The sequence below is a fragment of the Triticum aestivum genome, chromosome 4A, assembly GCF_018294505.1.
Source record: "Triticum aestivum cultivar Chinese Spring chromosome 4A, IWGSC CS RefSeq v2.1, whole genome shotgun sequence".
Taxonomy (NCBI): Eukaryota; Viridiplantae; Streptophyta; class Magnoliopsida; order Poales; family Poaceae; genus Triticum; species Triticum aestivum.
In genome coordinates this window covers 587,795,799-587,816,009 of record NC_057803.1, presented here as the reverse complement: position 1 = coordinate 587,816,009, position 20,211 = coordinate 587,795,799, and the positions used below count along the sequence as shown (strand labels likewise).

General features: G+C 43.9%; 2 protein-coding genes across 2 annotated transcripts; both read right to left on the bottom strand.

The window, feature by feature from the left end:
- Positions 1–8,878: 8,878 nt before the first annotated feature.
- LOC123087222 (uncharacterized) lies at positions 8,879–9,669 on the bottom strand. Its single transcript, XM_044509174.1, has one exon. The coding sequence runs from the start codon at positions 9,619–9,621 to the stop codon at positions 9,085–9,087; it is 537 nt and encodes a 178-aa protein (XP_044365109.1). The 5' UTR covers positions 9,622–9,669; the 3' UTR covers positions 8,879–9,084.
- Positions 9,670–14,866: 5,197 nt separating this feature from the next.
- Positions 14,867–19,069, bottom strand: LOC123087221 (uncharacterized). Its single transcript, XM_044509173.1, has 6 exons — positions 18,696–19,069; positions 16,967–17,733; positions 16,648–16,866; positions 16,441–16,568; positions 16,268–16,320; positions 14,867–15,189 (listed from the first exon to the last, which is right to left on the bottom strand). Exons 2-3 carry the CDS (start codon positions 17,729–17,731, stop codon positions 16,696–16,698), a joined length of 936 nt encoding a protein of 311 aa, XP_044365108.1. The 5' UTR covers positions 17,732–17,733; positions 18,696–19,069; the 3' UTR covers positions 14,867–15,189; positions 16,268–16,320; positions 16,441–16,568; positions 16,648–16,695.
- Positions 19,070–20,211: the final 1,142 nt, after the last annotated feature.

The following is a 20,211-nucleotide window of genomic DNA, read 5'->3' as shown; positions in this document are numbered from 1 at the left end:
CGGTAGTACATCAAGATCGTCACCACGCCATCGTGCTGACGGAACTCTTCCTCGACGCTTTGCTGGATCAGAGCCCGAGGATCGTCATCGAGCTGAACGTGTGCTAAGAACTCGGAGGTGCCGGAGTAACGGTGCTTGGATCGGTCGGATCGGGAAGAAGACGTACGACTACTTCCTCCATGTTGTGTCAACTCTTCCGTTGCGATCTACAAGGGTACGTAGATCATACTCTCCACTCATTGCTATGCATCACCATGATCTTGCGTGTGCATAGGAATTTTTTTTGAAATTACTACGTTCCCTAACAGGAGGAAAGGAATGGGTCCTTGATAGTGGATGTACTGATCATATGACCGGAGATGAAGATATGTTCCTTGAGCTTGCTGAAAACGACGGCCCTAAAAAATATGTCACTTTTGGTGATAATTCAAAGGGTAAGGTGGTTGGCCTTGGTAAGGTGGCCATCTCACATGATAGCTCCATACAAAATGTCATGCTCGTTGAATCCCTTGGATGCAATTTACTTTCAGTTTCTAGACTTGCTGATTTCGGTTTCAATGTCTTATTCACTGAAGTAGATTGCCAAGTGTTTCGTAGAGACAATCATAAAATGGTCTTTACCGGTATACGTAGAGGAGATCTTTACATTGTTGATTTCACTAAAAAGGCTCAACCTAGAACTTGCTTAATTGCTAAATCTTTTAAAGGCTAGTTGTGGCATAGAAGACTAGGTCATGTTGGTATGCGAAATCCTGATAAGCTTATTAAAGGTGATCATATCCTTGGAATAAAAGATGTCATATTTGATAAGGATAGACTTTGTAGTGCTTGTCAAGCAGGAAAACAAGTTGGAGGAAGTCACCGCACGAAGAACATCATGACCACAAGAAGACCACTCGAGCTACTTCACATGGATCTCTTTGGTCCAAATGCCTACAAGAGTCTCGGTGGTAACTCATTTGGTCTAGTCATAGTTGATGATTTTTCAAGATTTACGTGGGTGTTCTTTCTTGATGACAAATCGCAGGTCCAAAAGATCTTCAAAAACTTCGCTAGGAAGGCCCAAAATCAATTTGACGTGAAGATCAAGAAGGTTCGGAGCGACAACGGAACGGAGTTCAAGAACGCAAATGTGGACACCTTTCTTGACGAAGAAGGGATTTCACACGAGTTCTCGGCTACGTACACACCTCAACAAAATGGAGTTGTTGAAAGGAAGAACCGGACTCTTATCGAGATGGCAAGAACGATGCTTGATGAGTACAAAACGCCAAAGCACTTTTGGGCGGAAGCGGTTGAGACAGCTTGTCATGCAACAAATCGCTTGTATCTTCACAAGCTACTCGGCAAGACGGCATACGAGCTCCTCACCGGTAACAAACCCCAAGTTGGATACTTTCGAGTATTCGGCTCAAAGTGCTACATTCTTGATAAGCATCGTCGTTCTAAATTTGCTCCTAAATCTCATGAAGGTTTCCTACTTGGTTATGGCTCAAACTCTCACACTTACCGTGTCTACAACAATTTCACCCGAAAGGTTGAAGAGACGGTAGATGTGAAGTTTGATGGATCTAACGGCTCGCAAGTAGAGAAATTGCCAATTGATGTAGGAGACAAAGACCCTTCGGAAGCAATTCAAGACTTGTCCATTGGCAAGATTCGTCCAACGGAAGTGAAGGAGAGTACCTAGTCCATCCAAGTGGAAGCTTCTACCTCATGACAAGGTGAACCAAGAGTTGATACGGAAGCATCCACAAGTGGGACACGCCAAGATGAAGAAAACGAGGAAGCGCACCAAGATGAACATCAACAACCTCCTTCTCCACCACGACAAGAGAGCGACAACGTCAACAATGAAGAAGGCCAAGAAGAAGCACAAGATGAAGAGGATGTTCCACCCCGACCCAAGCAAAAGCTTTCACGAGTTCGAGCAAGAATTGCAAAAGATCATCCCGTCGAGCAAATCTACAATGATATCCAAACCGGGAGAATCACTCGCTCTAAAACTCGTTTAGCTAACTTTTGTGAACATTACTCATTCATCTCTAGCATTGAACCTATGAAGGTTGAAGAAGCATTGGAGGATCCGGATTGGATAAACGCTATGCATGAAGAGCTACACAACTTTGAGAGAAATCAAGTGTGGACATTGGTCGAGAAGCCCGACAACAACCACAACATCATTGGTACCAAATGGGTGTTTCGCAACAAGTAAGATGAAGATGGACAAGTGGTTCGCAACAAAGCACGTCTCGTCGCCCAAGGCTACACACAAGTTGAAGGTATGGACTATGGTGAGACATATGCTCCCGTTGCTAGACTTGAGCCCATTCGCATCTTACTTGCTTATGCTAATCACCCTGATATCACCTTGTACCAAATGGACATTAAAAGTGCTTTTCTAAATGGCAAAATTGAGGAGGAAGTTTATGTTAAGCAACCTCCCGGCTTTGTCAATCCTAAGAAACCTAATCATGTTTACAAACTTCACAAAGCCCTTTATGGTCTTAAACAGGCTCCTAGAGCATGGTATAAATGCTTGACCAAGTTCCTTATTGAAAAAGGCTTTGAAATTGGTAAAATTGATTCTACTCTTTTTACTAAAAGGGTTAATGGAGAACTATTTGTGTGCCAAATTTATGTTGATGATATCATATTTGGTTCAACTAACCCTCATTTTAGTGAGAAGTTTGGAAAGCTAATGTCGGAGAAGTTTGAGATGTCTATGATGAGTGAACTCAAATTCTTTCTCGGTTTGCAAATCAAGCAAACTAAGGAAGGTACCTTTGTCTCTCAAACAAAGTACACCAAGGACTTATTCAAGAAGTTCAATATGCAAGAATGCAAAGGTATGACTACACCCATGCCTACTAGTGGACATCTTGATTTGACCAAAGATGGTGAACCGGTTGATCAAAAGGTTTATCACTCTATGATTGGTTCATTGTTATATCTATGTGCCTCTTGTCCCGATATTATGTTAAGTGTGTGCATGTGTGCACGATATCAAGCTGCTACTAAAGAATGTCATCTTAAGGCTGTGAAAAGGATAGTGAGATACCTAATCCATACACCAAATTTTGGCATTTGGTATCCTAAGAGGTCCTCTTTTGATCTTGTTGGCTACTCCGATTCGGACTATGCCAGAGACAAGGCTGATAGAAAGTCCACTTCGGGTACTTTTCAATTCCTTGGTAGATCTCTTGTGTCTTGGTCTTCCAAGAAACAAAACTCGGTATCCTTATCCACCGCCGAAGCGGAATACATTGCCGCTGGTTCATGTTGTGCTCAATTACTTTGGATGACCCAAACTCTTAAAGATTATGGGATATATGTGAAACATGTTCCATTGCTATGTGACAATGAAAGTGCTATTAAGATTGCTCACAATCCCGTGCAACATTCTCGAACTAAGCATATTGAAGTTCATCATCATTTCATTCGAGATCATGTTGCCAAAGGGGACAATAACCTTAAGCATGTTCGCACCGATAAGCAATTGGCGGATATATTCACTAAACCACTTGATGAGAAAGTGTTTTGTAGGTTGAGAGGTGAATTGAACATCATTGATGCTTCAAACTTGGAGTAGGAACTCCATTTGATACATGCGGGGCATGAGCCTATGACTAATCCTCGATATTTCTCTTATGATGCTATTCATATGTCTTGGATATATTTGTATCTTGCATGTTATCTAACCCGTGTAGGTACTTGGTTGAATCTAATTCTATGAGATTGCAACACACTCATATCTTGAGCAATTTCTATATCACCAAGTCTCTACACAATGGTGGTTGAAGACAAGGAAGCACGAAACCATTCAAACATATCCTTTGGCAAATTCTATGTTGAGTCTCATGATTGTCATTTTGGATACACAAGTGCTCTTCCTTGCAAGACTAACCCATGTAGGTAGATGAACTCAAACTCCAAGTGGTGCTCCAAACTGAAATACATCAACCTTGAGCAACCCACATAAGTTCAACTACATGAGCAAGATCAACACCACTACCCAAGGTATGTTATTCCATATTAGAGAAGCTTTACTCTAAGTCATGAGCCAAAGCAACTCGACAAGATGTGAATACATCAAGATGCTTAAACGAAAAATGGTAACCCCATTTTGAGCTTAAACGATGAGTATGACCTATGATCAAGTGCTCTCACTTGACTCCTAAGTCAATATACTCTAACATAGGTGACTTTGTCACCGCCCAACTCTAGATGAAGTTCTCTTGTGTTCTTTTCTGTGTTATTGCATTTGCATTTGCATATTTGTTTCCCCTTTCAAAAAAAACTTCATCTAGATCCTTTAGTTTCTTTTCTTTTTGTTCTGCATTTTCTGCATCCAATCCATTGCAAATCTTTCAGTTAATTCCTTGCACATCCTTGTGAGATCTTACTTGTCTAGTGAGCTGAGGTGACAAGTGGCTTCCCTCTGATGAACTCGGTCACACCGGTTTGTTCTCTTCGGCCCAACTGAAACCTTTCGGTGCAACCTAAGCACACAACTCGGAGTCACCGATTCCACCACAGGAAAACCAACTTGCCACTTATTCCTAGTTTCTGTTTGCTCCAGCTCCACTCAATGATTATTGTCCTCTACCAGCATCATATTAGACATGCTGCTTTGCTCTGTGACTCAAGGACCAACCCATTTGTATCACATGTCCATAAGATCCCTTCTTGGAAATTGATGTCAAAGGGGGAGAGAGAGATCACATCAAAGCTTAATATTTCCTATAGGGGGAGAAAGAGAGAATTCTCAGGGGGAGAAAGTTTCTCAACAAGAAGAAAGTAATATTATCAAAGACCCCAGATGCTTGGTGTTCAAGAGGAGAGATGTCACATGTCTTTAAGAGTGGAAAGACATGTTTGGTTTCTTGCTTTAGCTCAAGCTCTGTTGTTTCTTTTCTGTTGCTCTGATTTTCTGTTCCCTATCTTCTCCCAATATCCCATGTAGATTCAGGGGGAGCAAGACATCTAAGGGAAGGAAATCTCTGATTTTATTGCATATCTTTACCTTTGGGGACATGTCTATATCCAATGTGGTACTTAGTGCTCAATCTACATGTCATCCCAGTCTTGGTTCTCTTGTGGTTTCTCTTGTTTGCTCTGGTCAGTAGGTGTATGTGTGTTATCTAACCTTGTTTGCGCAGGTTCATCCCATCCTAAGCCAACTCAAGACCACAAGGTAAGTATATGCATCACAGTCATGTGAATGAGAAATTCTTGCTGATGTACATACTGTTTGCAAGAAGGACTCATGAGCATGAAGGTACATTTCTCATATTCACATCATTTGCTCTGATGCATATAGCCAAGATACATGTAACACATTGCTTACTCTGTCATGCTTATGCATTCACATGCTCCTATATTCCATATTCACATGATTGCATACATGTAGGGGGAGCCTATGCATGTTACATGTCTTTCCAAAGCTTTACTTGCTATTCTCTATATCTTTATCTAAAGTTTTGATGTATGTTGTCATCAATTACCAAAAAGGGGGAGATTGAAAGCACAAGTGCTCCCTAGGTGGTTTTGGTAATTAATGTCAACATATCTCTTGTTGGACTAACACTTTTACCTAGTATGTTTCAGATAAGTTCAACAATGGAGTGGCATGGACTAGAGGATGTGGAACCCCTTCAAGATGCTAAGGACAAAGGATTGGCTCAAGCTTCAAGATCAAGAATCTACATTTTCTATTTTAGTGATCCAAGATCACATTGAGTCTATAGGAAAAGCCAATACTATCAAGGAGGGATGAGGTGTTGCTTAATGAGCCTCTTGCTTCATGTGCTTAGTGATATGCTCCAAAATCCTCAACTATCTTCCCACATCCACACATTTGATCTAAACCAAAAGTCAAACTCGGCCCCACCGATTCTTTCTATCCGGCGCCACCGAGTTTCAGATGTCATAGCCACTGCCACAAACCCTAGCAAATCGGTTTCACCGATAGGGATCTCGGTCTCACCGAGATGGGATTGCAATTTCTCTGTTTCCCTTCGTAACGTTTCGGTCTTACCGAGATGAGCGATCGGTCCCACCGAGATTGCAATGTAAACTCTGTGTTTCCCTTTTGTAACATTTCGGTCTCACCGAGATGAGCGAATCAGTCCCACCGAGTTTACCTGACCAACTCTCTGGTTAGCTTATTACCAAAATCGGTCCCACCAAGTTTGTGTAATCGGTCACACCGAGATTATGTTATGCCCTAACCCTAACCATATCGGTCCTACCGAGTTGCATCTCAGTCCCACCGAAAATCCTAACGGTCACTAGGTTTGCTGAATCGGTCCGACCGAGTTTAACCATTCGGTCCCACCGAGTTTGGCAAATTGTGTGTAACGGTTAGATTTTGTGTGGAGGCTATATATACCCCTCCACCCACTCTTCATTCGTGGAGAGAGCCATCAGAACATACCTACACTTCCAATACACATTTTCTGAGAGAGAACTACCTACTCATGTGTTGAGATCAAGATATTCCATTCCAACCATATGAATCTTGATCTCTAGCCTTCCCCAAGTTGCTTTCCACTCAAATCTTCTTTCCACCAAATCCAAATCCTGTGAGAGAGAGTTGAGTGTTGGGGAGACTATCATTTGAAGCACAAGAGCAAGGAGTTCATCATCAACACACCATTTGTTACTTCTTGGAGAGTGGTGTCTCCTAGATTGGCTAGGTGACACTTGGGAGCCTCCAACAAGATTGTGGAGTTGAACCAAGGAGTTTGTAAGGGCAAGGAGATCGCCTACTTTGTGAAGATCTACCGCTAGTGAGGCAAGTCCTTCGTGGGCAATGACCGTGATGGAATATACAAGGTTGCTTCTTCGTGGACCCTTCGTGGGTGGAGCCCTCCGTGGACTCGCGCAACCGTTACCCTCCGTGGGTTGAAGTCTCCATCAACGTGGATGTACGATAGCACCACCTATCGGAACCACGACAAAAACATCCGTGTCTCCAATTGCGTTTGAATACTCTAAACCCTTCCCTTTACATTCTTGCAAGTTGCATGCTTTACTTTCCGCTGCTCATATACTCATTGCATGCTTGCTTGATATGTATTGTGTTTGTTGAACATGTGCTTAAACTCCACTTAAACTTAAGAATATTAAAAACTGCAACTTTTGGCACTTAGTGTCTAATCACCCCCCTCTAGACACCTCTTCTCGATCCTTTTAGCAACGGTGACAATGAACTTTATCTCAGGATTACCTCCTTCAGGCCAGTATGACTGCATTATGGTCATCATCGACAAATTTACAAAGTATGGCCACTTTGTTCCTGTCAAACACCCCTACACGGCCTAGAAAATTGCTGATCTTTTCCTGGACAATGTCTATAAGCTTCATGGCATGCCTCTGTACATTGTGTCAGACCGGGACCCTGTCTTCACCAGCAATTTTTGGCAAATTTTGGTCAAGAGAACTGGAGCTGTCCTTAACATGAGCACTGCATACCATCCGGAGACTGATGATCAGACCGAGCGAGTGAATCAACAAGTTGAGTGTTTCCTGATATGCTTTATCAGTGGCCACCCCAGCAAGTGGTCCAAGTGGCTTCCCCTGTGTGAATTCTGGTACAATACAAACTGACATTCAGCTCTCAACAAATCGCCGTTTGAAGTTTTTTATGGACATAGCCCCAGGTATTTTGGGATATCAGCTTCAGATACGGTTGCCCCGGTTGATTTGCAGCAGTGGTTGGAAGCCAGGGAGGTTGTGCAACAATCGGTTTGTCGGCACTTGTTGCGTGTTCAGTAGCGAATGAAATGCCAGGCTGACAAACATCGCACGGAGAGGACATTTGAGGTGGGTGACAAGGTGTTTCTCAAGCTCCAGCCGTATGTGCAATCGTCAGTGGCGCACCGGGCAAATCACAAACTTGCATTCAAGTACTTTGGGCCTTTCCTTATTCTGGAGAAAATTGGAGAGGTGGCTTACCGGTTGCAATTGCCAGCAGCTAGTAGGATCCACCCCGTCTTTCATGTCTCGCAACTGAAGCGCTTTGTGCAACCACAGTACGAGGTACTTGATTCACTCCCTTGTGCTGATGCTCATCTTCAAGTTCCTGTTAAGATCCTGCAGGAGCGCATTCGGCGATCGGACAATCATTCCGTGGCTCAAGCCTTGATCCAGTGGAGTGATGGAGATGCATCTACAGTAACCTGGGAGGACAAGGACTCGCTTTGCCAGTTGTTTCCGCGAGCCCCAGCTTGGGGTCAAGCCGGTTCTGAATGAGAGGGGGATGTCAGCACCCACAAGGACAGAGCCAGTCATCCAGAAGCGCGAGGTGACGAGGACTCGACTCATGGGCCGGCAGCCTCGCGGCCCACTCGCGATCGACGACTCCCCCAGTGGCTTGCAGGCCCAGACTGGGCCCGTTAAGGGTGTACGCTGATATATGCGGGTGTGTGTGCATTGCGTGAGGATTGGGAAAGGAGTTGGTGGCTTCGGCCATGGCTAGTGTGTGGCGTGCTTGAGCTTGTGCATACATTCATGGTGAATTAGCTACAGATCTGAGATCAATACAAGTTATATCCTCACATGGGACAACCCGTAAACAACATTGTCTATATGCTCCCTCTGTTCTAAAACAAGTGTCTTAAATTTAGTATAACTTTGTATTAAAACTAATACAAACTTGAGACACTTAATTTTGGGACGAAGGGAGTATATCTTTTGAGCGTGAACTAATTCCAGACGAGTAGATGGTAGTATGGTACTATCTCCAATCCAATGAATAAGCGAGTAGGAGCACTGCTTTACATTCAATGATCACAAAGATATCTCATCAATTGTTTCTGTATGTACCGGCACTTGATTCACCACCGTTTGTTTTTCTGCTCATACTCCTATATATTCTTATAAAAGATTATTTTATTGAACTTGAAATATGCAATTCCCCCCATTACATCGCAGATCGCACCCCGACTGTATCTCCCATAGTCTCATCTCTCCTTTTCTACCAAGAAAGGTGCAAATAGTTTTTTCCAACCATACGTACTAAACTTCAGCAAAAGGCGTGGAAGCAACTCATGTTCGAACTCTGGACTTGGAAGTCACTCACACCTCGGCGACGGGGAGCAGGCCAAGCTCCCGGACCACCCCAGCCTCACCCCGGAGCTGTTCTCCGACGCCGTCGACACAGACGGGGATCTTCTCGAACAGCGACGCCGGCACGTCCTCCGTGATGAAGCCGGCGCGGAACTCGATCACCCCCCGCTCCAGGTGCGCGGTCATGCTGGTGATGGAGACCCAGATGAAGAGCTTCTTGGCCATGACGCCGGAGAGGTTGGTGATGGCGCCGTGGGAGATGGTGCCGCTGAGCTTCTTGTCGAAGTAGACGTAGTGGTCGCCGAACCAGACGTAGCAGCTGCTGGCGAGCTCGATCTGGTAGTCGCCGGTGGCGTTGTCGAAGGTGTAGGAGTTGACCGAGTCCGGGAGGAGGCCCTTGGGGAGGCCGTACTCCAGGAGCACGTCGTTCGCCACGCCGTGCAGCATCGTGGCGCCGCTCCCGTCGGCGCAGGCCGCGTGTGATGGCGTCGCGGCCGTCGCGGCGACGGCGAGGACGAGGAGGAGGGTGAGGGGAGACATGGCCATCGTCGTTGTTCGGGGTTTGGGAGTCTGGTTGGTCTGCCTTTTCCGTGGGAATTTCGGTCGGTTTTATAGATGCGTGGCGTGTCTGGGCACCGGCGATCTCTTGCGATGGATCGCGAGCGTGATCGGTCATGTGGGCGTATTCAAATCTTGGTACCACAGCATGTTATCACCACCGTTTGCAACCACCCAGAGTTATGAAAATTTTCCACTGTTCCTCTCTCTGTCTGATAACGATGGACCAGACAATATTACGCAATTTTATTTCCGTGACCACGCAATAATAACAAGTTGTTGTACGAACCAACCATACATATAGTAGTAGTATATCTCATAATTTTTTATGTACTATATCGTTAAGCACGTATTTAGAAAATCGACGTGTTCAGCAAATGAATTTCAGTACATTTTACTAACAAAATTTCTCGTCCTCTACATCACCGCGAAAAGAAATTGTGATCATTAGATTAAAATCAATTATGATGCATATTTCATACATCGATCATCGTCCACCCTTAGCTTCATCTCGACAGTGTCGTGGAATTGCGGTGGACATTGCCTCCTTTATCCACATAGACAAAAATTGTCCAACAGTATCACCATTTACTCCCCATTTCTATATTATTGACAACATTGCCCTATTAAAAAATTCTGCCACACTTTTCATCTAAGTCGTTACATCGTGTCAATCTTTACCACATTTAACAATTTACTTCGATTCTGACTGGCTAGGCCCACGTGTCATGCCGATGTGGCTGATGACTTGGATGCCCACTAGGAAGGGCAATCCGTATAGGATTGTCTTCCCTACCCGCACAACCATACCTGCATCCCCGCCCCTAAGCCAGACCCGGTGAGTCAGGGATGAACAAAGGGCGCCATGAGGAGCAGCGAGGCGATGGAAGAGCTACCTGGCAACCATTGCCGGATTTGCCACAATTTGTAGGCTAGCTTTCACGAGTACTAAGGACACACCTAGTTGGTTTACGCTTTTGAGTTGGAATAAGGATCACCAACCACGCCAGCCTTACAAGTATACCCAGTCAATCAGAATTGAAATATATTGTTAAATTGGGTTAAACTTAACAAAATATAACAACTTTGGGGTAAAATGTGGCAGAAAATTTAAATGTGGTAAACACTCACAAATATACAAACATTGGATAAAAAATGGCATTCACTTCAAAAAACAATTTGGTTACACCAAACATTTGTTCGCATATCATTATCACAAAACATATTATGATCACCAAATAAAATGCCACAAACAAACTTAGTTGGAGTCTGGCAAGTGGCTCCAATGACCGGCTCGCACCGAAGCTTAAGAAAAAGCACATGAGATGGTGTTGAACTGACATCATGACCTTTAATTCACATGTGCGATAGCAAATCCACCGGACAACCACACATATTAGGGAGTTGAGATATGTTGGAAGAATGAGAGTGTTAGTCAATTTCCCGTTCAATTTGGAAGGCCTTGCTCAAGGAGGAACCAAACAGTCCCTACCTTAGGGAGCTTAGAGAATGTAAAGGTATAGACACGGTTCAAATCTCAAGACAACTTAAACCGTGGATTCATGCACAGACGCTCGACGATGAGATTTGGTGTTAGTTTCTTCAAATCGATTTAAGAGTTCAATGGCAATGATTGTGGCTCTAGGGCGGGTCCTCAGAGGCACGTGCATAAAGACTTTCTGGCAATCATCGACACTCGCTCCAATAGGGGAGTGGCGACAGCGACGCGTCAACGGCTCATTCTGACAACGACAATGCTCGTTTAGTGGTCCAGGCATCTCGATATTTTTTATTACGTTTGAGGTGTTTATATCTTTTTATAGTAAATCTGAGTTCTTCTAAGAAAAAACACTTGATGAACAAGGTAGAGACTGTTTTTCTTTCTGAAATGACTGAGATAAAGAATTGTGATTGATCTTACACGACGATTTCCTTGGAGCCAGTGAAATTAAAGTAGTCGAACCAAAATAATGTGTACATACGTGAGCTTGCCCAGCCGGATAAGCAGTCGACTTCTAGAAGTTGTATCCAATATTCGTTCGAATTTGCCCACATCTTATCATCATCTCCGTCGAGAATTAGTTGACACTCAAACGGATGTATTACGGGGGAGTAGCTAGTAGTTTTTTTCTTTTTTGGAAAACTTTTTTTGAGGGGCAAACTAGCCTTTTTTACACTCTTTTTTTTGGCAAACTAGCTATAGTAGTTTAGTTGAAGGGGTGCTACACGGCCAATGCGCGCTGAATCTGTCCACGTAGTAATACTGTATGAGCCATTAGCGAAAGATATTGTCCCCTCCCTGAGAAAAATATCGAGCTGTAAGTATTAAAGGCGACATTCAGCAGGTAGCAGGAGTTGGTTGGGCTTGATTGCTAATTATGTCTATCCAACGCTGGCAGACAGATGCTGAATTGCTGTGGCTAGTACCACATCTGCATAGAAAGCGATGCTTTGATTTTTCTTTGAACACAATAGAGATGTTCTTTTTATTTCTTGCGTACCAATATAGACGTACACCTACAGAGCTTATAATGGCTGTGTTCTGCTTATGATCAGGCTGTTGGATCTCTCTCTTTTATTTCCTAAACTATGGTTTATGTACTATCCATGACCTACATGTGTGGTGTGGTTCAGGCAAATTCAGTCATATATATGAACTTCTATTATCTTCAGTTCAAATGTGTTGTGGTTCATGCAGATTTGGTCAAATGCAGATCATTTGAGCACAAGTAATGTTGCACTGATATTACAAATGCACAAGTTCAGTTCAGTCTCAATTGCAATATTCTTGCACATGTATTGATATCTTTTCATGCACAAGAACTCTCAGCTCAGCCATGTCATAAACTGTGCAAAAGTAGTCTCAAACTGTTTATTTTCATTCATCATACTCAAATGAATATGTGCAATGGAGAGAGCCATACACAACACAAGTACTCGCACTTCATGATTCAGCAAAAGGACACTGTTATACTACACAGCACAAGCACTCTCACAGCAAAAGCGGTCTCAGAACTCCACCAATTACTTGCAGTACACAAAGAAATTTCGTTTCATAACAAATCCATATCTGCATAGCAATGGTCGACAGACACAACCGTTCAAATTCAGAATAGCATTGCAACCTTAAACATCCGACGGCAGGAAGCTGCACTTTACCTCCATGGCGGTCAGTAGAGCAGTGGGCGTCACAGCGTCGCTACAGTCTCTAACAGCCGTCGCCAGGAGGACGTGCCCGCACGACCATCTGGTCATCCATGGAAGCGGTCCGCACGTGGCCCGCCTCCGAGAGCTGTCAGGGCTCTTCCCGCCGTCACGCCTCATGCGGAAAGCTTCGCCCCAGCAAGCCGCGGCGCGAGCCACCGCCGGCGACGGAAGGGGGAGGCACGGTTAGGATGCCAACGGCGATGGGAGGTTCGCCGGAGATCGAACTATCTGCAACGTTGACGCCGTCCGTCGAGTGTGATGATTGGGGATAGCGACTGCGATTTGACCAGGGATGACAAGTTATCTTTTTTTTATGATCATACATGTCTCATTTATACAGAACAAAGATCAAGTTACATGGCATGTAAACACCAACAATGACTGAAAAGATAAAAAAATCATATGCAAAGTACAAGCGTCTATCCCTCTCCTTCGACACCGCCGAAGCAGCCACCAAAGAGTAAAAGGACAGATCACCTCTTCACCCAAACTCGACACGGCTCCATCGTTGATCAACAGCTTTACAGATCTCCAAAATAGTTTGCTAGAAGCAAAATCATAGCCGTTGAAAGAAACAGATCGGGGCAACATGTCCCCAGACACGCCATCAAACTTCAGAACTGATACCCCCGCATGACGGCGACGTCGGAGGAGGAAACCAAAATTGTCAGCCTTCAACCACAGACCCAGCACAAGATACTCCATCTTCCAGCTGTCACTTGCGTAGACAACCGTCTGCGTGTACTCTTGAACGACAAAACCTCTCTGCTCCACCATGACGTCGAAGACAACGCCACAGCAACGGGGACGGAGTAGAAGACACACCATCCATGAACCCTAACACTGGCGATCTGAGATATCAGCAGAGACACGATGCCAACAACTCTGATACGCCGCCATAAAAGGCACCGCCGGTGTGGGAGTGGAGTTAAGGCAGATTTAGGAAGTGTTCGGAGTCTCTCCGCTCCAGACTCAGCTTGCGGAGCTACAAGGCTAAAATGATGGAGAATTAGGTGCTCTGCAGATTCTATAATTCCTCGAAGCCGGTGGAAAGCCGTCAGGCCCTTATTCATCCGGGCGCGGCTCCCATCATCCAAACGACACACCACGACCTACAAATCCAAAACCTAACTGCGAAGAAACATGTCCCCCCTCCCTTTTGCCGCCAGAGCAGCGGCCAAAGGGAGAGGGGGCCAGTGCCCCGACTGGTGAAGATAGGAGGAAAGAGATTGCCGCCAGAGCAGCGGCCAAAAGGAGAGGGGGCCAGTGCCCCGACTGGTGGAGATAGGAGGAAAGAGATCGCCTCCCTAGTCACATGGCTGGCGACGGCAGCTAGGGTAGGAAACAACTTTCTCACCTCTTCCGGTGATGACCAAGTCGTCTGACTGCGGGCCCTCAGCTGACGTGGCGTACGTGATACGTATACCTGGATTTTACTCGGTTTCCAGGCTCCACAAAGCACATTGGATTATCTGAATTAAACCCCTACCAATACCAAATCACGTTTCGAAGCCCAAATACAAACATCCAAACACAGCATAATGATCTTTACCGAATGCAGCAACCAAACTCAGTCTAAACTGCTGTTTTGCAATTGAATTCCTTATTAGGAGCTACTCCCTCCTTCCATCTATATAGGGCCTAATGCGTTTTTCGAGGCTAACTTTGACCAAATATTTGAACAATAATATATGACATGCAACTTACACAAAGCATACCGTCATATTCGTATGTGAAAGGAGATTTCAATGATATAATTTTCACATTATGCATGTCATGTACTATTAACCTTGCCAATAGTCAAAGACGGTCTTAAAAAACGCATTAGGCCCTATATAGATGGAAGGAGGGAGTATCAGTTTCCTACTTCCTACTTGAAGAAAACACTTCCATTCCAAAACTCAAACATAATACTCCCTCCATCCCAAAATACTTGTCCAAGATATGGATAAAAATGGATGTATCTAGAACTGAAATACATCTAGATACATCCATTTCTCCAATAAATATTTCCAGACGAAGGCAATACAAAACAGTACACGACAATTGATAAAAGATCCGGTAAGGTGCTACAGGAAGTTAGATGATTTTTTACAAGTCATGAGCAACACGATTCAATAAGATTCACTGATTCAGTAAGTAGATCTAAGCAATAGAAAATTACAAAAAGATCCACTCAGCAATGCATGGGCTCATCAGTGCAACTTTTGAAGAATTTGATCAATCTGGAGCGCATTGCGAATCAGCCCACAAGTTCATTGCCGCAGCCTTCAACTCAAATCTTGCCAGCATTGGAACATCCAAACTAATCTCAGCTGTGCCTCGGTAATGGGAGAAAACAGGCATGACCTGTATAGCAGATGTGTTATTAACAACAAGCCAAACTATTTCTTCCAAAAATAAATTGCACAGTATACACCCCAGGAAAATGCAACATCCTCCTCCAGGAATCATAGACAAGTTGGATGGTTCTTCTCATGACAGATATTATAAAGATTCAAATAAATGGTGCATAAAGGATAGTCAGTTATCCATTTATCCTCCCGGGTTACACATTCCCAAAAAGGAGAACATCCCAAAGCAGAGCCTAAAAGGCAAATATTAAGATCAAGTGTTCCTTAACGAAACAGGTTCTAGCGTTCCTTAACGAAGCAGGTTCTAGCAGGCCCTGACTGGGATCGCTACATATATATGTCATTGAAATGTGTCCCCGTCCCCAAATTAAAGAGCATTACTGAACTACAATCTCCATCCCAAATTACTTGTCTTAGATTTGTCTAGATACGGATATATCTATCTAAGACAAGTAATTTGGGACGGAGGTTGTACACGTTTAATGTACGATCTTACAGAGCTACAAAATTAAGAGCCAATTCGGCATAGCTGCAGATTTAAGAGTTTCTGAGTATGCTATGCAGGCCTGGATTTAACAAAAAAGAGCATCACAAAACTGCACTTTTGAAAAACAATTGAAATCTAGACATTTATATCTATGAAACAGGTCTTTACACCTGGAGTTTCAGCAATACAAAATTTTCCCTGAATTGTAGTTCATAGGTGTTAAGGTAAGTTTGTTATGGTATATACATTGAGCCTGTAATTACTATTAATTTACTCTAAATATATGTGCGTGCAAAGTTCCATCAGAATGGCAAGCTTCAGCTAAAAAAACTAACTCCGAGAGAAGCATAGAACTGAAGCTACACTTTAAACTAACTTCATGTTCCCTATTCAAACTCAAATAAAGTAGGTCATTATCTCAGGCCTGTTTCGCAACTAAAAATTGGCTCTAGCAGATTGAATGACAGAAGAATATAAATACATGATATAAAATACATATGCTATCTACGTTTACATGTACAAGTGTAAAAATGGCATCAGACCATAACATCATGCTTCACTTGTCAGAAAATACAAGGGTACTTACTCTGCAGTCAACCATCCATTGCCTCTTTGTATCTCTTGTAAGGCTGCTCGATACTGTATTCACAAGAAATTTTAATTACAATTTATGCATTTTTCTTCCAAATTTGAACAAATTTTAATTACAATTTATGCATTTTTCTTCCAAATTTGAACAAATATGAGTCAAAAACTTACTACTCCGGTGTTCTGCACTGCAAGAATATGAGGACAAGGGCCAAGGCATGGGCAAAGAACATCCCGCACTCCTTCCCTAGCATATGTCCTAGATTCTCTGGATTATCCATTTTCTGGTCTTGTATAGCCTGCATGTAAAGACACTGTTCAATGTATATGCCTCAAATTTTATGTATCCATGAAACCAAGAGACCTCATTCCACTTACCTGGGCTGGTAGTGGAGGCAGCACCGGGGAAGTTGGCCACTTGCTCATTCACCACTGCATATCACCTGGTACAGTCGGCCAGAACCACTGACCCTGAGCAGGCTGCCACACCCAGCCCCATCCCCTTTGCCCTGCAACAGAAATGATCGTCCATCGCCAATGCCCTGCACCATTGGGTGCTACTGGTTCCATCTGCCCTAGCTGAGCTCCCCTAGGCCCCTGGAATGACAGAAGCCAGATGTAAAATTTACAATAGAGCTTTTCCTCTCCAGCCCAAATATAACAATCTTTTTTACAACAAACATAGTAGTATGTATACCTTTGTTTTTTCAGGCGCGTGAACCTTGTTGTTTCTTCCAAAATTGTATAATGACTGAGGATTACCTCTATATCCATTCCTTGGAGGTACCCCTGCCTGCCTGCTGTTCCACATCATAACCTCATAAAAGATTGGATTCTTTTCAGCTTGAACAGTCCAATTTTTACCAACAGGTCTAAATTGACCCATACGTAAATCATTCCAAGCTTGTTTAAGGAGATTATTAAATTGAAGTACATCATCATCCCCAAGATGGCTCTGTGCTGTTGCAAGTGATGCAAGCAGCAAAGTCCAGGGATCCATCAATGAGAATGAGAAATGATAGTAAATCAGACAAATGAATCTAGATTGGAAGACAAGTGAAGATCCAATTCCTGATGGGATCATAGTGGTAATATAATGAAGATGGTCAGTATAAAGTGCAGGTATGTTCCCTTGACGGTAGTACTTCAGCAAAGCATTGCTCAGGGCTCCAACATCAGTCATGAGGTCTTGAAAATCACCAATAGTCGTGAATGGTGCAGGTATGTCCATCATGAATAACCCATTAACAACCATGAAATTCCTCACCGAGAACATTCCACGCCAGCAATGTCCTCCTTTGAAAGTATCAATGACAAACCGGTAAGCACTCTTCAGATAGTTGCGACCAACGTCGCTACATATGATAGCAGCGTCTCCAAAGTAAAGAGTACAATATTCGGTCAATTGGGTCTGGCGGACGGTGATCCAATGCAAGAAGTCGAAGGTTTGGCCTTGATCCATTCCTTAAAAGCAGAAAATCAAATTTTATTACTATATTATCCGACATAAGCAGAAAAACAAGTAAGCCAACACTTATTTTAAATAAAACAATCAACACACATCAGCAGTCAACACGTATTTGAAATCAAACAATCAACACACATTTTCCAATTTCAGTATCAAAATGTACTCAAAAGACGGAATTTGAACAAACTAAAAAAGCTGTAAACTGCAGCAAAAGTATACCACATATTAGAGCAGCAATTCAACATTTCACAGCCTATCGGGAAAAACACAGCTTCAGAGCAATTACCAGGATAGGGTTGTTGATAATGGTGCAGTATAACACCTATATCTAGTACTACTACGTGCCAAGATTTGTGGACAAAAATAAAATGAACCAGGATAATACTGTGACTAAGTGTATCAAATTAACAAGTTATGTTTGTCATGTCAATATGAAGTACAGAAACTTGCATAATCATACAGAAAACCAACTTCAGTACTTAGGCACATACAAGTGCTCACCCAACAAAGAACATTTTCTGAGCAAAAAGAATACCAAATGCACGCTAGGTTTTTACATAAATACTTCATGCGTAACAAAATATAAGAGCATTTAGATCACTATTTTAGTGATCTAAACGCTCTTATATTTCTTTATAGAGGTAGTACCATTTACTTTCAATTAACTTATTTTAATTTGTGAACCCATAGCTCTAGAACTATGCATAGAATGGCCTCATAATAGATTACCTAATCATATCATAGTTTCTGCTTAAGAGAAGTAAAGCACGCACACAACCATCCATTCTGTCAGCAACTCAACATACAAGTACATAGAGAGGCTAATATCAAATTAGCAGGACTAAAACATACTAAATCAATCTAATGAATTGCTTGTAGGCATTTGCCCATCACGTTACAAATTATACATCAGAGGACAGCGTTTGATATAATGAGGAATGAGGATAAAATAGCATACCCTGACGCTGTGGACTGAGTCGGATGAGATGGAAAGCTGGAGAGCCAAAAGGGTGGTTCAGGTCGGATATGTGGGAACGGCTGAGAGCTCCGCCGCCCGTCGCTCGATGGGCGCCCTTGCCTTCGCTTCGCTGCCGACGCCTTGTTCGCGCCGCCGTGGACGCACGCGAGGTGTCGAGAGGTGGGAGATCGACCGGATGCGCGGCAAGCTGGGAGATTCGACCGTCGCCCGCCGCAGCTGGGTTAGGGTTTGGGGCTTTGGGCGACGGGGCTGGATTAGGGTTTGCCGCGTGTAGAGGAGAGGGTGAGGGGCTGGATAGTGCGTGCGCGCCCGCGCGGCGGCTGCGGGGTGCGGGACTGGAGTGACTGGGGGCCGGCTGGGGGGGTTATATACGGGATAATAGGGTTTGCTGGGCTAGTGGGCTCTAAGTTTCTATACCGCTCGGAATAAATTTCGATCCCCTGGGCTAAATTTGAGACCAGAGGCCCGCAGTAGGCTGTGAATGAAGAATTAAGCCTTTCAAAAGAACCTTTATTTCATGTTCAGTAGGCTAGAGCAACTACCTTTATTTCATGTTCGTTTACTCATGAGTATAGGACCTCCAATACGGAGGCCCATAATCTCGCAAAGCATGCGTTATCTTTAGGGTTTGGCCGACACACTTGGCTAGGACAACCCGGCGATCTTTTTTTTGTACCTATGAACATTATGATTCAGTAATAAAGCTTTGTGAGATTCTCAAAAAAAAAAGAACCTTAAAAACGAAAGAATGCACTTTGTTCCTTTTGTAGACCTGATTAAATTTCAAAAATGCTTAAAAATTAATACATATATTTAAAACATAATTTAATTATGATTTTAAAACCCATGATTTTGAAATATGTTAATGAAATGTACAAAAATTGTTACTCTAGTACACTCCCTCCATCCTGTAATTCTTGTCGCGAGGGCAATTTTGCAAAAAATACATCTGGTTTCTCCTGACCAAACCCACGCTCCTCGTCGTCCTCCTCCGATAGAAGCAGCAACTGCCCTTCTCCCCGCCGCCGCAGCTCCCCTGCTCCCTCGCTCTCCTGCCGCAGTTGCCTCCTGCTCCGCCGCCGCAGCTACCGCTCGCCTGCCTGCCCAAGCACCCTCCTTCCTCAAAAGAATCTTGGATTTCCCCAGCTACCGCCGCGCTCTACTCCGGCTGCGTCGGAACCGCCGTCGGAGATCCCGGAGGCGCTGGATCCGGACCACCAACAACAACATAGAGGCCGACGAGCCCGACGACGACAGGAGATGCAGCAAGCTAAATGCTGACGAGCCCGACGACAACGGCAAGCTAAAGGTCGTGGATTTGCGAGTGTGGAAGACGGCGACGACAACTCCACGAGGAATACGATGGCGGCTGGGTCTTCTTCGTTGTTTCTCTGGTGGAAGACCCGCGCCTGCAACACCACGGCTGGGATGTCCAGTGGGTCGCGCCTGCTCACTTGGCAGCAGCAGCGGCGGCTACAAGTTTTCTGCACTGCTG